This window comes from Medicago sativa, chromosome 3 (genome assembly GCF_051527215.1).
Source record: "Medicago sativa cultivar Bolivia chromosome 3, Bolivia_mono, whole genome shotgun sequence".
In the NCBI taxonomy this organism is placed as follows: Eukaryota; Viridiplantae; Streptophyta; class Magnoliopsida; order Fabales; family Fabaceae; genus Medicago; species Medicago sativa.
In genome coordinates this window covers 4,917,475-4,934,646 of record NC_140751.1, presented here as the reverse complement: position 1 = coordinate 4,934,646, position 17,172 = coordinate 4,917,475, and the positions used below count along the sequence as shown (strand labels likewise).

The 17,172-nt window shown below is 31.9% G+C and overlaps 1 protein-coding gene and 1 long non-coding RNA gene across 9 annotated transcripts in view; both read right to left on the bottom strand.

The window, feature by feature from the left end:
* Positions 1 to 206: 206 nt before the first annotated feature.
* LOC146935104 (uncharacterized) lies at positions 207 to 5,874 on the bottom strand. Of its 6 annotated transcripts, none has more exons than XR_015030121.1 (12): positions 5,445 to 5,874; positions 5,207 to 5,343; positions 4,947 to 5,041; positions 4,748 to 4,848; positions 4,475 to 4,560; positions 3,255 to 3,708; positions 3,102 to 3,151; positions 2,909 to 2,992; positions 2,651 to 2,803; positions 2,447 to 2,563; positions 1,305 to 2,295; positions 207 to 605 (listed from the first exon to the last, which is right to left on the bottom strand). It is a non-coding gene; the product is annotated as an uncharacterized LOC146935104 (long non-coding RNA). The 6 variants fall into 6 exon arrangements; XR_015030123.1 differs by having other exon boundaries at positions 2,488 to 2,563; XR_015030120.1 differs by having other exon boundaries at positions 1,305 to 2,563; positions 3,255 to 3,312; positions 3,526 to 3,708.
* A 4,568-nt stretch (positions 5,875 to 10,442) lies between these two features.
* Positions 10,443 to 17,172, bottom strand: part of PDF2 (prefoldin 2) — a 64,327-nt gene continuing 57,597 nt past the window's right edge. The window contains exons 1-3 of one of the 3 annotated variants that reach the window (XM_085750278.1): positions 15,135 to 15,236; positions 12,903 to 12,988; positions 10,443 to 11,212 (exon numbers count right to left, since the gene is read on the bottom strand). In XM_085750278.1, the coding sequence (XP_085606404.1) occupies positions 10,765 to 11,212; positions 12,903 to 12,925 (471 nt within the window). In that variant the 5' untranslated portion in view covers positions 12,926 to 12,988; positions 15,135 to 15,236 and the 3' untranslated portion in view covers positions 10,443 to 10,764. Of the gene's footprint in view, positions 11,213 to 12,902; positions 12,989 to 15,134; positions 15,237 to 17,172 lie in introns of those variants that run through there. The other 2 variants (XM_085750279.1, XM_085750280.1) reach the window with 2 other exon arrangements.

Below are 17,172 nucleotides of genomic sequence, written 5' to 3'. Positions count from 1 at the left end.
ACATGTAAGAGCTATGACAATTAAAATTTTAAATTTGTACCAAAACAAAGTAGATTGTTTGCAAGTAGATATGTAAAGATAATGGATAGAAAACTTCAAACATGTTGCTCTTCTGTACATATATACATCACTTTTGGAAGAAACTATAATCTCAAGTTGAGATACTCAACTGTGTCATAAAAAAGTCGAGGAAGACAATAATCAAGTTTGTAGTACCATGTGACATATCAATAAGATACATAACCTTCATAAAAAGAATATATGTCACTAAATTAGTGATTAATGATGAGTGTATCTCTAAAATATCCTAAATTAGTCGACAGAGCCATATATAAAAAACAGCACCATACAATTGCAACAACCCCTAAAAACTGGAAAAGCAGGACAGAAAATCAGTAAAACTGAACACCTTAGCAGTATCCAAAACCGCACCAAAACATCACAGCCGCACAATGCTGTCATAACAGATCTAAACAGCTGCACAGAAGGCCCAAAAGCAGTCCCACCACCAAGCTAATCATTATATAATAAGGATATTTTAGAAGGATGGCTCACTTGGATCAAAATTTGAGTTAAATAGTTCAACTTCAGTCCATTATGTTGTCCTGAAATTCCAAATAAAGATTAGTATGTATCCCATCAGTTGTATGACAAATGGACACGACAAATCAATGATTAGACAATAGAAATGACCATTTACTTGTTGACTTTGGGGTAAATCAACATTTAGAATAAGTATGTTTTATTTTAACATTGTGGTTGGAATATTCAGTGATCACCTGAACAAAAAATTTTAAATCCAAAAGCAAGAGGAGGCAGTAAGTAAATAACTTGTATCTTTCTTACAAACATGAGCAATTGTATATGAAAATAACAATGGCTAGACATGAAGAGCATTAAGGAAAAAAGGTTCATGCATTTTAGTGATTGACCATTTTAAGTAGGAACATTTTAGTGATTGAACATTTTAAGAATAAAGGTTCATGCATGCTAGACATGAAGAGCATTAAAGAAAAAAGGTTCATGTAATCAAAATATATATGCATATCAGACATGACATGATGCGGTGATGAAGTCTGTATACACTAAGATTAAGAACTAAAATACTTGGCTTCATTGCAGTGTGTTTGTCTTTTATGACCAAAATCTTCGATGAACTGAGAATTTAAAAATTCATTCTTCTTATTAGGTATGAAGCCATATGACTCTTGTTAAAAATTCTATAAATGAATAAATATCAATATTAAGAGACGGGTTACAATTAATAATATTGGACTAAGGTAACAAATAAGGTTCAGTTTTACCTTTTAATGTCAACAATTGCTTGTAGATGAGTAGTCTTTCTCATTATTCGATTCATCCTCATCTGCAGAATGTACATACTTATCTTGTACACTAAAAGCAAGATTAGCACCAATTCTGTAGTTAAAACCTACTTAACTTATCTCCATTAATCTATCATAAATTTAAGCAGTAGCTACATTTTACTCATTCCTCACATTCTTATCACTAAAGTTTGAGTGTGTTGATACTAAGGACAACATCAACTCTAAACACAAAACACCAATCTATCAGAAAGTTAATAACAGTTATATATAATATTATAAGATGCTCATGTCAAACTATAGAATAGAACTGTATGACACTACTATTGATCTAGGAAAGAAGGCATGTGAAGTAGGGTATGGAAAATCATAATAGAGTTTGTATGGGTGGAGGAGTGAACATACCCTGAACTAAGCAAACAAACAGATCAATGAACAAACAAATTGAAGAAATTTCATAAGCATCTTTGTTAAACCTAAAAAAAGTAATAAATTTCCTTTTCTTTTTAAATCAATAAGGATCAATTTCATAAAATCTATTGTATATTGAATTTATTGTTAAAGAATGGTAGAACTCATTAGCTTCAGCGAAATATATATCAATTCCAATGAGATGAGATTCTTCAAATTATTGGATCATAAACACCATAAAGAAATTAGTGTCATAATCTGTAGTGTAAAAAACCAAATATATTGTATAGCAAAATGATTTCACCAACTCAGTACCAACAACACATAAACTTAAATGAATTTACCACACAAACTGGACTCACACAAACTACTTGAAGTTAAACCAAGTATCAATTCTGCACTCCATATTGAGTTTACTCCATTGCTCATGTTATCTAAATACAAAAGTAGGTTAAAATGAAAGGAATAAAATTAGCGCATGTTTGATCCTGCATCTGTGTTAACTTCAACTTACTATTTTGGGTAGTCCGAAAACATTATCATTGTGGAAACAAAGAACCTACAATAAGTAGCTTGCACATCAGCGTGGATTTCCACCACAATTTTACAAAACACACCACAATATCAATTGAAGGCTTAGTAAAAAAAGAAACTAAGCTCAAATTACCAAACTAAAACACGGTTTCACAAACATAAATAAATGTTCCCACCTGCAACAAAGTAAATTGTGCAGAAAGTGTAGTGGCTAAACCTTGTGTTCTAGCTCCGAAATGTATCGCATCTTGTGCTCATTGGAACGCGCAGCAGATTGTCTGTTAGCCAAAATCCTGAAATAACCCAAAAAATATCCAAGTCAAATTAACCATCCATATTGACATTACTAACTAAAACGTTGAATAATTCAATTACAGCACCTCTTGGCCCGCTTCGGATCAGCCATAACAATCTCAGAAACTTTCTCATTAGCCATAATTTTCTTCAACTCTGAAGCATTCTTCTCAGTCTAAGACATCAAATTCAGACTTAAACTTATCAGATCCTTCTTCCTCCGAAGCATTCTTCTCAGTCTATGACATCAAAATTAGATCAAATCAGTAAAAAGTTAATATAAATCCAAGTAAAATAAGAGCAGTAAAAATTCACAGTAACAGAAAAGTTATAGAAGTAATTACAATTCCCATATTGTATGTAAGCACGCATTGTCTTCTCATACTCCTCCTTCAATTTCTCAGCCTTAGCAATGAATGGAGCCTTATCTTAAAATACACATAAATCACAAAAATGAATTTAAAATCAAAACACGAATTAAGATTTATATTAATTTTATTCAGTGAAACAGAGGTGAAATTATCACAACATCCTAACCTAATTCAACCTTTATATCCATTCCATTTCTTTCTACCAGCTTTCCCAACCTAATTCAAATTCACCGTAAATCACGTTAGAAAACTCAATAACATTCAAAATTTCCTAAAAATCAAATTCAACGGTAAAACTATATCGCTTCACAAAACTCACCACAACAGCAGATTTGTTGCTTGGATTCTCTATCTTAAACCTCTCTCTGAATTCAGACCTAAAAATCACAAAACAAAAATCATCAGAATCAAATCGAACTTCAACGGAACAAATTCATAACGTAAACATTTACCATCGACTCAAACTTTACCGAAGCTAAAAAAAACGTAAAGAAAAAAAATGAAACTCGTCAGAATTAAATTAATCTTCAACCGAACAAATTCGTGAACAGTTAGCACCGATTCGAACAATTTTTAGCACCGAATCTTACATGAAAACGAAGAAAGCACCTTCAGTTCATTCAATTTTGAAGATGAACAATTTTTATGGTCACTCTTCCCTCAGTTCTTGATGGCTAGTGCTGCTGCAAGTTGTTCTCTCACCCATTGTTTGCAGTTAAACTTTGGGGTACTGAGAGAAGGAGGGATCTATTATAATTGCCGTTGATAATTATCTACCAAATTCAATTAGTGAAATTCTTATTATGCATAGAAGTAAACATGATGTTTTGGAATCATCAAAAACAGATTGCAGATTTAACTATAAAAAATATAAGGAAATAATTAATCATAGAATATGATAAAGTAATCTAACATAACAATAAATGCAGTGGCATCAAGTAAGACGTCTTCGATTACAAAGATATCTTCATGTCAAACAACACTTGATTCTAAAACTCTTGCTTCATCATATGGTAGTGGTTTTAAATTTTTTTAACATAGAACACCAAACTCTAGGAAAATTCAAAAAGCAAGTGAGTTGTATTGCTCTCATAGCCTCTTTCTATAGAATTTCAATTTCACTTTGAAACACTGAACTCAAATTATTTGCCATGATTAGAACAAAAACCTTAACAACCACCATAAGTAACAAAAAAAAAAGGGAAATACAGAGTTAAACATATGAACAAACACACCCAAAAAATACATTATCTCATGCTAGAAATTATGATGTTAGAAATTATACATCATCTCAGCTATTAAATCAATCTGCATAATTATTAGTAATCTGAAATATTAATTACTTGTCTCTATTTCAAAGCTTAAGATGCCCATATTACTTGTTATCATTTTTAGCATAAGAAACTATATATAGTTGTTGGTTGGACATGAAATCCCTAGACACGTAAATGTATATATGAGTCTGTAATACAACAAAACTTAAAAATGAATTCCACATTAGTTTCAAGAAACTAAAGGATAGACAAATAAAAAACTTACTTGATAATAGATAAGGAAAGACCCCAAATAAGGAGTGAAAGAACACAACCATTCAAGCATCAACAGAGGACTCGCCGATTGAAGAACTACCAAAAGCAAAACCAACATATTATTAAAATAAAATTAATTGATATTTGAAACGTAAAACTAAAACTAAAACTAAAACTATTCCCCTTTGATCAGCAACAACAAAACTGCTACATTATTTAAAGAACAAAAACTAAAACTGCTTGTTATAACACAATTTAAAGAAGGAAAAGGACCAAAAGAAACCATCAACATATGGGTACAGGACTTTCAGCGCAACTGAAACATCTTGGCCATCTTTAGCTCCTTAATTAAGAATCCTTATTTGGCATAATGCTTTTCCAGAGCTGCAACCAAATGAATGTATGATCATTACAAACCCAATGATACCAGAAAATTGACACACACACACACATGCAAATAAACTATAGGGATTGGAAATTACGATTGTAATTCAGTAGCTTATCAATAAGTTCAACATGGGTCATAAGCATGCGCCTGCAGCAATATCGAACCAGCCCTAGAGAATCCAGTGCATCTCTGCAATCCATCCACCTCATTAGGTTAGTACTACAGTGCTTAAACTAACATTTGCCATGAAATTAACACTAAATTATGACCGAAAACAGGAATTCAAGATTCAATTGAGAGAAAGAGAACATGTTTAAAAAAGATAAGGTGGTAGAATAAATTTTCAAACCGTACTAAATTGAGTGAAAGAAAGATAGAGCTCTAATTCTCACACTCAAATAATTCCAATTTCGCCGAATTCCAATTTCCCCAAAAAAAATCCTTCCGCAACCGTGTTTCACTAAGAATTCTAGCTTCTTCAAGCTCCTTTCCTGTCAAATCGAAAAAATCAATGAAAACAACACCGGCGGTACAAAAACCCTAATCGCGATATCAAAATCGATCAAAACGTAACGAAACTAAAAACGCATACCGAGGGATCGAAGGTCTTGATAAATGAATCGGCCGTCGAGTTCAGCGACTTGGAGGCACGGATCGGCCGTCGTTGAAAAAGGGAGAAGGTTATAAATTTGTGGATGATGATGGCGGAGGAGAAAAGCAAGAAATAAAGGTGTGAAAATAGGAGATTAGGTGTGAGGAGATTAGGGTTGGCGGTGGTGATGATGATAAGAGGAAGAAGAAGAAACCGTGTTTGTTTTGGGAAAGAGAAAACGCGTATGTTGTGGTGTTTTGTTATCAGCTTCTGTTATGAGCAACAAAATAGTAATATGTTTTAATTGTTTATCGGTTTTATTGTTATTATGTTTTTTGGTTAGGGTAAAACGGGAATTTTAGTCATTAGGGTTTAGGAAAAATTAGGGCTTCAAAATTGGCATGGGTTAACTTTTATATATAGATAGATAAAGATTACACGATTTGTCTTTTAACTTAATTTTCATTAATATTTTTCGTCTTTTGTCCTTTTTTCAGTGTAAATATTTTATAAAATGTCAACACTGTTATCTTTTTTTATTAAAAAAATAAAAACCATATAGGTCATCAATAACCCCAAAAATATTATCACAAAACACATAATTTCATAAATAAAAACTTGGAATTTCATCAAAACTTCATCTTTTTCATTTATCTCTCCTGAATCAACCTACCACTCCACTACAGCTTAAAAGAATTTTCACAATTTCTTCAATTTTTCTTATGTTTCGTTTGTTTGGTTACCAATTTGGTTATGGTGTTTTTTTTTTTTTTTGGTTGTGGCTGATTTTGTTGATGAGCAAGAAAATGATGATTAAGGCTACACGGAAAAATCAATTTTTGAGTCTTTGACTTTATGGGATGTTTTCAATGAAATATGAGGTTTTAGGTTTGTCGGATGAAGATTTGTATTTGTTTATGAGTTTGATGTGTTTTTTTTTTTGTGTTTTTGACTTTTTTTAATAAAATAGAAAACAGTGTTGAAATTTTATATCCTCTAAAAAAAGACGTTGACATTTATAAATGATTAAATCAAAAAAAAAATTATAAAGAACCAAAAAAAAATGAACTAGGCAAAATGGAATATATTAATCACACAAGGGTTATACCCAACTTAAGTATTGTGCGGATAAAACACGAGAGTACAAAAAGTTACAAACAGTACCACATCAAACAAAAAAAACCTTCAAAGCACACATGCTAAGTGGCTAAACCAAATACATTATAGGATTAACACATCAATGATTAAGACAAAAGCTAAACTTTGATTTTTAGTTTTCAACCACCAAAAAGATAACATCTTTACTCTATCAAACATTACTCCTCCTTGTGTTGAAAATAACGGCGGTTCTTTTCCTTCCAACTAACTCATACACAAGGAAGCCAAATAATATGAAGTGAAGAAGAGATTTTTTTTTTCCTTCTAAATCCTCCTAGCGTACTAAAATGCAAAATATGGTTAGACAGATGTAGCATTCACCGAATGAATACTCGGCCATTGCCTAACTAAGAACCAAATGCTCTCAAAAAAGTCGCATCTCAAAAACAGATGATCAATGTTTTTCTCTAGACCGTAGCTAGTAACACAAACATTCAAATGTGATTGAATAATTCCTTGTCTTACCATATTGTCTTTTGTAGGAGTCTGATTATGTAGCAAGAATCAAGCGAAAATAGATACTTTCAGCGGAACTACATTGATTGAATAATGTCGTTAAATTCAGCGGGAACTACTTCGTTGATAATATATTTTTTACATTGTAACATTGAATCAAAATATGTTTTATGATAGAACACTATGTCGGAAAAAAAAAAACTAACAACTCAAATTTGGGTGAAGTTTATTGAATATCAAATGTGTACATCAAATATTATTATTTTTAGAGATTATTTCAAGTAGTCGGTCCTAGTTTTCTAGTGAGAGAAACTCCACATTCTCTTTAAGTTTTCTTTCTCCTTCATTCGTAGAGGAGGAGTGGTTTTAGGTCATTTTTTCCTACCTAGAAACATCCTTCTACATCGTTTCCCTTTTCTTTCAATATAAATATATGGTTTTCACATATATCAAGTTTTTTCTTTTGTGTTTTTTGTGATTTCACCGTCTAAGCGTGGTGTTGTGTTGTTCCTCGTCTCGTGTGGCGTTTGATTTGTGTCTTGTTGCGGTGTTCGTTTAGTTCTTATTGAAAGATCGACTTCAGTCAATTACAAATTCAATCAAAGATTTGGGCGTCAAAGTTGCAGATCCGAAAACATGGATATTTCGATGACTTATATTTTCATATTATTTGTAGGCATTTTGTCGTTGTATGCTATTAACTTGGATGATGTACGTTTGTTCGCAATTCACCTTTTACATTTTTAGCGATGTTCGTATTTGATTTACTCGATCAATTTGAATGAATGAATATCGTTTTGTTTTTCTAAAAAAAAAAAACTAATTCAAGTATTAGTTTAATCTCAAATACTCTTTGTAAAAGAAAATAAGATTTAAACGAATGAAATTTTTTTTTTAAAATTTAATGGGTTTTGATATTGACAACAAAACTATCAATGGTTTGGAATGACTAGAAACATAAACGAATTCCCAGTGCGACCATTTGAAGATATGATTGACTCCATTTATACCAAACCTTTTAAGTAAGATGAATTTGGAGCAAGCATAAATTCAGTTGTTCTTATGGCATGGTTAGTTATAGTTTTTTTTCTTAGTTAGATTTTAATAATGTAATATCATTTTTCTATAACTCTTTAACAAACATTTCATTTAAAGAAAGTTTCGAATGAAAAACTCAATTGAATTCTCTTAAAATATCATTCTAAATATTTCGTCATTTTATTATAATATTTTTTTTTTTGCATAATAAATTTTAAAAAAATCTCTAAAATAAGAAGCTATTTAGCTTCTCACAAAAATCATTTTTAAAAGATGTCTTTTCGGAAAGAAAAAAAAAAGTGATTTTTATTACATAAAATCTTTAAAAATGAATACTCCTTCTGTCCCAAATTATATGTCATTTTAGCAAAATGCACATGAATTAAGAAATTCAATTAAAGTGTCAAAGTTTATTTTTTACATTCCAAAAGTACCCTCATTGATATATTCATTGGTTTAACAAAATGAATAAAGTGTCACATACATAGTCCAATGTATTATCCCTCAAAAAAAAAATAGTCCAATGTATTAATGAGTTATAAGTAGTTTCCAAAGTGGTTATCATTGATTTAACAAAATGAATAAATATCCATTAAGTACACCGTATGTGAGCAAATAAACTGAATGAGTTAAATAATTGCTTAATAACAATAGTAAAACAAAGGAATATAAAGGAATAATTAAAAGGACAAAATTGGTAAAATTGTGTAAAATTTTATCGAGCTCATAAAATGACATATAATTTAGAACAAATTTTTTTTGCCAAAATGACATATAAGTTGGAACGGAGAAAGTATTTAAGTTGGTGAATGTCAAAATCTCTTTTTGGTCTTGGAAGAAATTATTTTTGAGTAAATTTAAAAAAAAAAAAAAAAAGGAATGCTATGGACACTCTCTTTAACACTCATTCTCTTATTAGATAAAACTAATGTATGACCCACCACTTTAAGTGGAACCCATTTCCAAAGTGTGAGACCCACCATGATTTAAGCCAATTAGAAAGTGAGTGTTGAAAAGAGAGTTTGCTAGCACTCCTCAAAAAAAAATTAGAAATACAAAGGAAAGATCATTTATTTTAAGCTAAAGTGCACTTTTCACCCCTTAAGTTTCAAAAAGTTGCGATTTTGACCCCCTATAAAAAAATGACAGAAGTGACCCCATGTTTAGGGAAATAAGCTCTTTTAACCCCCTAACATAAGGGAAATATGATATTTTGACCCCTTAACTTTTTAAAATGTTGCGATTATGGCCCCTTTTTTGGGACACGTGGCGTCTTCTCAGCAATTTTGGAACGAAGGGGGCCAAAATTGTAATTTTTTTTAATAGGGGGCTAAAATCGCAACTTTTTGATACTTAAGGGGGGAAAAGTGCGCTTAAGCCTTTATTTTAAATCGAATCTGCTCTTTACCCAAACGGTTTTGCTCATTCCCAAAGTAAATGTCCAAAATACCCCTACATATGTTAACTCACGCTAGTGTAAATGGAAACGTGAGTTAACACACGTTGTGTGAGTACGCCGAAAAAAAACATTGAAACTCAGCGTGAGTTAACTCACGCTGGTTTCCTTTCCCTTAAAATTCACACTGAACCTTATAGTTTGCTGAGAACATATGTCATATGCCATAGGAAAACGGTGCCAACTATTCAAACAAATGTGCTGGCAACATTTTGTGAGTGTTATTCCAACAGCTACACATATTCCTAGCCACACACATGTTTGAATAGTTGAAACATACATGTTTTCCTAGCTACACATATTCATAGCCACACACATATTCCAACAGCTACACAATGGATAAAACAATAACCATCACACATTTTCCTAGCCACACACATGTTTGAATAGTTGAAACATATCCCACCACTACTTTTTAGTGGAATCAATAACCATCACACATTTCCCTAGCCACACAACATGTGAAAAAGTTGAAAGATGGATGAAACAAAACCAGCGTGAGTTAACTCACGCTGAGTTTTAGTGTGTGTTTTTTTTACGTGTCTTAAGTCACGCAGCGTAAGTTAACTCACGCAAATTTAACACTAGCGTGAGTTAACTCATGCAACGTGAGTTAACATGTGTATGGGTATTTTGGACATTTACTTTGGGAATGAGCAAAACCGATTGGGTAAAGAGCAGAATTCTTTTAAATCTATAACAAATATCTTATCATTATCCTTTGTAGATACAATCCTGGAAATTGCTAGTAATAATATCTATCAAGGGTCGAACAAAATAGGGTTGAAATGCATACGTTTGCAAGTAACTCCCACTGTTTAAGCAATAAATATAAGCATTGCAACTTATGGATATACACCCCTGCACAACACACTAAATTTTTCCAACTATTTTTAACATGAAACTCTTAATGTCATAATATTCTTCTAAATTTAGCATTTTGTTTCAAAATATGCTTCAACAACACAATTTAATATCGATAATATCACTCTATGATCTAGTGCATACAAAAATCTACACCAGCATATTTGCATCTTGAACCATTGAAGATAAGTTTACTTCAGCTGAAATCAATTAAAATGAAGATCATATCAAGTTTTAGACTAATACCTCTACAAAAACCATCCATCATACAGCCACAACCAATTACTGTAAAAGAGGGCAGAAAATTTCATGCCATTCGTTTGAGGAAACATAATACGATTAGAAATGTCATTCGCTACCACCCGCAGGGCCCACAAGTACTCCTTGAGCAGAACCTTCCTTCTTACCAGATTCATCGCTCACCTCGGCGTCTGCCTTCCTCATCCGGATTTTATATTTAGTCTCAAACTCAGCAATTTCCCTTTTCTTCTTTTCCAATGTCTCGTTAAGCCTCGCAACAACCTCTTCAAGTCCTTCTTTATTTCGCTGCACAGCAGGCAAGACCTCTTTGATGGTTCTTTCCACAAGCACCCCTCCGATCATTCGATAGCATCGTCTAGATTGGTCCAGCGGCTGAATGGCATTAAGAACCAACGAGTGCTCGCTGACTTCCATTTCAAGTTCCGTTATTTTGGTGTAAATTTGGTTGAGGTCTGACCTCATAGCTGCATACATATTTGCAACTGCTTGTTCATTTACTGGCTCCTTGCGATCTTCGGCCTTACTAGCCATGATTCTACACAAATTTACACCAAGGTAAAGAAAGAAAAGTGAGTAATAAAAAGAATAAACAAAAGTATGCTAGGATAATACTTAAGATTTTCGGACTTTTCTTTCATTTATATCAAGATAAAATTATCTATTCTACGAAGAGATGTATAGAGAAAGATGCAATGACATATACATTTATAATCAGACAAATAACATTAAACGAAGTCTAAAAAGATTGTAAAACTTCACACTTTATACATTCCATATAAAACTCTATACAAGAACCTCAGACCGAAAGAGTTCTTCAAAATATACTTTAGAATGAAAATTGTCTGCTGTTTATAGATTCAGCAATTGCATTTCAATCATAATCAGATTACCATCAAGGACAAAAAATTGAAAGGTAAATGCATCATTCTCCAACAGACCAACACAAACAACAAATAAAGCCATGAAGCAAATACAATTTTAATACCTAGCATACAGAGACACAAGTAAATGACACATAAGAGCTGAACAGATTTTAGACTAAATTAACATTAGCTCCTATATTGATGAAAAAAGGGAGCCAAGGAAATTATGAAATCAAAAACTTTCATGTTATAATCAATATGATCATTTAGTAATCTCAAAATTACTTTCAAGTTAATATCATCATCATAGTTTAGTGATCTCAAAAGAACTATCATCCTGATTTTGGACATGGACGCTAACATTAACATTACAGGTGTAAAAGTAGATTTTACAAATTTAATATGGTACTCGTTACTTCAAAGATCAAAAAAAGGTATTGTAAGTTCTCGATGACCCAATCAGACACCGAACACCAAAGATTTATATAAAACATAATAGTTAATAGCGAAGTGCAGTGCAAGTGGCCAGACACCTTGAAAGCAGGTATACAACATGTGACATGGGTGCAAAAGGACACGGACACATTGATAAACTAAAAAAGGGGCAACCCGGTGCACTAAAGGTCCCGCATACGCAGGGTTCGGGAAGGGGTCCCACCATCTTTGGTGTATTGTACGCAGCCTTACCCTGTTTTTGACACTAGAGGCTGTTTCCAGGACTTGAACCCGTGACCTTCCAGTCAGATGACAACAACTTTACCAGTTGCGCCAAGGTTACCCCTCGGACACATTGATAAACTAAATTCAAAAAATATTGAGGACATGACACAGCTATAATATGGCATTTTAAAAGTTAGCATCAGTTATTTTAGACATGATAAAATGTTATTGTGTATCTAATATTTCGGGATTCTCATCTGTACTAGTATAAAAATTCAAAAAAGTTTAATAAAAAAATCATAAATTACGACTAGATGTATGTGTACTTTCAAACACAACAGGATTCAATAAGATGCGGCTACTGTTTCAAAGTTTAATAGAAGTTTGAGTGAAGAAGTTAGAAGTTACAATTCTACTGGGAGTTTGTCACAGAATTGATGCATTAGAATTCTATAATAAGGGAATGATGTACTCACTTCGGAACCTACTTATGAATAGTCATCTCTTTATAACATTAAGGAATTTATTTAAGGGTATTTTTGAAATAATAGCATTAAATGGATAGATCAATTGACATTTGTCTATATTGAGTCCAACAAATTCATGCATTTTGTTGCTTATATGTGAGTAGGAGTGTATAATTTCATATCTTTTAATCAATACAAAATACTACATCATGCTATGATCTCTAATTGCCCTTACCCTATGACCTCTATCCCACACATCCTTTGATTACTAACATTTGGGCTTCCTTTCTGCTAAGCGAATGCAATGAAAATCTTCATAACCTTGTAAAACTCATACATTAGATAATTCTATGAATATTAAAACAATCAGATCAATATGAACTATATTATGCTGACCACAGGATGGAACAAATTAGAAAAGTGATTTTTCATTCCTAAACTGAGTCCATTTGTTTAAGATAACAAAAAGAAATTTTTTCATATAGCTTACCATTTTGAGCTTTTTTTTTTGTGAACCTGTTATATTTAGCTTATGAGAAAAGCACTAAAACAACAACATTCGAATTTTTGCCATTTTGTTAGAAGAAAACCTACATTTTTATTATAATAATATTTAACATTATTTTTTAATAACACAAGCAATCGGGCCCTTATTTCGTGGCTGAATACGGGTAATAAAGAGGTTACAACAGAGAACATGACATCTTATACAATAGTAGTTGGTAGCTTCTACGGTTAATATTTCATCCCGCTAGACGAATTCATTAAGGAGCATTGTATAGCTACTTTGCTATGCAGCTAAAGAAGTTGGTAATTATAAGCACAACCCTAGCCTTTAAAAATCCAGCTAGACATGGATATATGACACACATGTAAACTTAAAGCCCTCTGTTATGATATCACTTAAAAAAACCCAAGTCAGCAAGTTGGTACTACTGCTCTAGACACAGAAAAACATTTATTTTCATTTTACATATACAATAAAACTATTTTACAATACACACAAGCGCAGTGAGGAGAGGTGCACGTCAACAAATGAGTTTGAGACTATATAGCGGAATGTGTGTACGGAAGAAGTGTGTCAAATATGTGTGAGGTAAACCTCCTCCCTCTGGATCGGGATTCTTCTTTCCCCTGCTTATTCTTCTACCTAGCATCTTATCTCCCACTTCTTCTATAGTCCCTGCGTTGTATTTGGTTTCTATTCTTCCTAATACACTGGGAATTGGTCATTCATCATTGTTGATGTTCCAATAAAACAGTAACACAATTCTCTTATCATTTTAGCGTCATTACACTTTCCAGCTACAGCAGGTGCCAGGGAACATATCCAAAACATAAAACAATTTTATCTTGAACCCACTTTTAACTAAAATCAATTATAACACGAAATCATTTCAATCAAAATCAATTTTTGCCACTGTATAACCAAACAATCACATAACAGGCAACCACAACTTTTCACCAAGAAACTGTGATCAATTAGAACGCCAACAACCAGATAGTTACTCTCGTAATAGTTTTTTTTTTTTTTTTTTCAAAAACCTTTCTAAAGAAGCTCCTAAAAATAAACAGAGAATGTTAACAACACATTCTCGATTACTTTTTCTTACTGCTTATCAACTAAAACTCACCTTAGGTCCAACGAACCATCGAGTTTCGCTCTATTTGGTGGGACCCTGTGAATTTGATCTATAGTCTGTCTATATTGGCTTATTTGAGCTTATCTACTGCATAAGTTTTGTGTGACTATTTGGGAAAACTAATGAAAACAGCTTATGACAATTTCCATAAGCTTTTTTCAACTTACTTTCATAAGTTCTCCAATTTAGGTTATAAAAACAACATATAACATAAATCAAAATAATTTAATGTTATTTCATCTTTTACTAGAAAAATAGCTTATCCAAGTTTATACATAAGCGCTTATCATGATAAGCACTTGTGTTATAAGCTGCAAATAAGATTTTTTATCCAAACAGGCCCCTAGTAACAAACAAAAATAAGGGTTTTACTAGCTACCATTTCAGAAACAAACAAGCACCAATTCAACTTCAAACATACAACACCTTCTATAGTATAGTTCAATCTTAAACTAATCTTCAAATTTTCAAATATATAACATCTTCTATAGAATAGTTCAATCTTAAACTAATCTTCAAAAATCACACAAATAAATAACTCCACAACAAAAAATTGCATTTTTATGAAAATAAATCTAAAAACAACAAAACCTAACATTAAGTTCAATCAACTCAAAATCATATCCAACATTCTAAGATCACTTTTCAAAAGCATAGTTCAATTTAAAGCTGAGCTAAAAAAATCACACAAATCAATAAACCCAACAACAAAAAATCAAAACCTAACAATTAGTTCAATAAACTCAAATTCAAAATCAAACAAAACACAATGAACTAAACCCTAAAATTATTTCAACAACAAATCAGTGTTATAGAAAACTTACAGGTTTGAATAGTGAAGAAGTTCCGAAACGAAGAACAAAACGAAGAAGGGTTTGTCGTTTTACTTCACTGTGTTTTCTGAAAGGAACGATTTTATGAGGTACACTGTTAGCAGCCATTTTACCTTAGATTTATGCGATAAGCAAATTGGGCTTTTACAATTGAATACAAGAAAATTGCTATATGCACTCTCACAATTTACTACCTACACTCGTATAAGTCCTTTTTTGATTTTTTTTTTTTTTAAAGGAAAGAAAATACTATTTTCTTTCAAAATCTGACGGTAATGTTTTAAAAAACGGAAAGAACTTGAATTAGCTGATTGGTTTGATTTTGATTACATTGCAGTAAGATTGAATCAAAATTGAACCTATTGAATTACGGGTCATCTACTATTGATTTAATTGATTTTCACTTTTTACATTTTGTAGTTTAATTGTGGTTGAATCAATTGAACTATGATAAGGAGGTCCTGATTCAAAAATCTTGAAAAGAAAGTGTAGATAAAATTTGAGAGGCGTTTTTGGGATAAAACTAAATTGTAGGGTTCACTAAAAAATATTAGGGTATACTTAAGACTTTTCCCTATATCTGTATTCTTTATGCAATAAATATTAGGGTATACTTGAGACTTTTCCCTATATCTATATCCTTTATGCAATAATTTCATATATTACTATATTATATATAATATATAAAATTATAATATCCCTTTAAAATATATGTTATATATTATCATTTTACATTCTTATTTTTGTGTTGTTTGGTGTTTATCAAATGAGGTACGAGGTACGATCTTTAAAAAAAAAATGAGGTATGTTATTTAAACAACTGTTTTCGGAATGAATTATAAGACAACAAAAATTAAAAAATAAAATAGATATTGACATGAAAATCAAAACTATAATATATTTTTTTTAAGGTCGCAACTATCTTATTTGAAAAAGAAATGTCCAATATGGTCGCAACTATCTTATTTGAAAAAGAAATGTCCAATACCTTAAATGATTGTCATGTACCATACTTATTTTTTCAAATCAAACATGCCAACACCAGTAAACTCAGAAATCAAATTCAAAGTAGGGTTCTATTTTATCTCTTATTGTTTTTAATGTAATAATTGAAAAATAAAGTTAGCCTTTACCAAACTCATGCACCCACATCCATGCCACCCATATGGGTGTTATAAATAAGTCTCACATAATATTATATATTATACTTCACACTTTTTAATTATGTAAATCACTCAACTACATTTTTTAAATATCCATACCATTCTTCCAAAATTCTAAAATGGGTCTCACTAATCTTACAATATACTCTAATTTTTATTTTAAACTAATAAAATATTGATAAAAGCTGAAAAAGGAAGAGAATGGCAACGTTGCCATTCTTGGCATCGTAGTAAACAACTGCCATCACCACAATATCAATTAGTCCAAGCAGGGGCAGGGATCCTCTCCAGTGAGAAGTCCACTGCAGGCTGTCCAGTGCTGATCCACACCGTTCACCTTTTTTTGATAATTGGACCTGCATTTAATAAACATAACATGAGTGGAGGAGATTTCACTGGATGGAAATCTCACAGGAGACAATCTCCTCTCCCTCCAAGCAGTATCCAAACTGACACAAGGTGTACATGCTGGCAAAGACACCACCAATAAGAGAAAATCTTGTGTGGTCCTGGTCCACACAAGTGGTCTTTGGTCACACAAAGAGAAAAAAAAGAAGAGAGAGAAGAGAGAGAAAATGGAGAAGAGAGAAGAGAAGAGAGAGAAGGAAAAAACTTGTGTGTGTGACCAAAACCATAATTCTTGGTCCTGATCCACACAAGTGTTTCTCCCATCAATAATTGGTGTCTATTGCAAAACTAAAGAGCTGTTTGTGAAAGTGAAGTGCTCCATTGTTATCTCTATGTGGCACTTGTAAAATGAAATATAAATTGGCAAATGATGACACTTAGTTAAGGAGTTAAAAATTTAAAGTTCAAATCTCGATAAGAAAGAAAATATTAACATATGAATAATATTAAAAAAATAT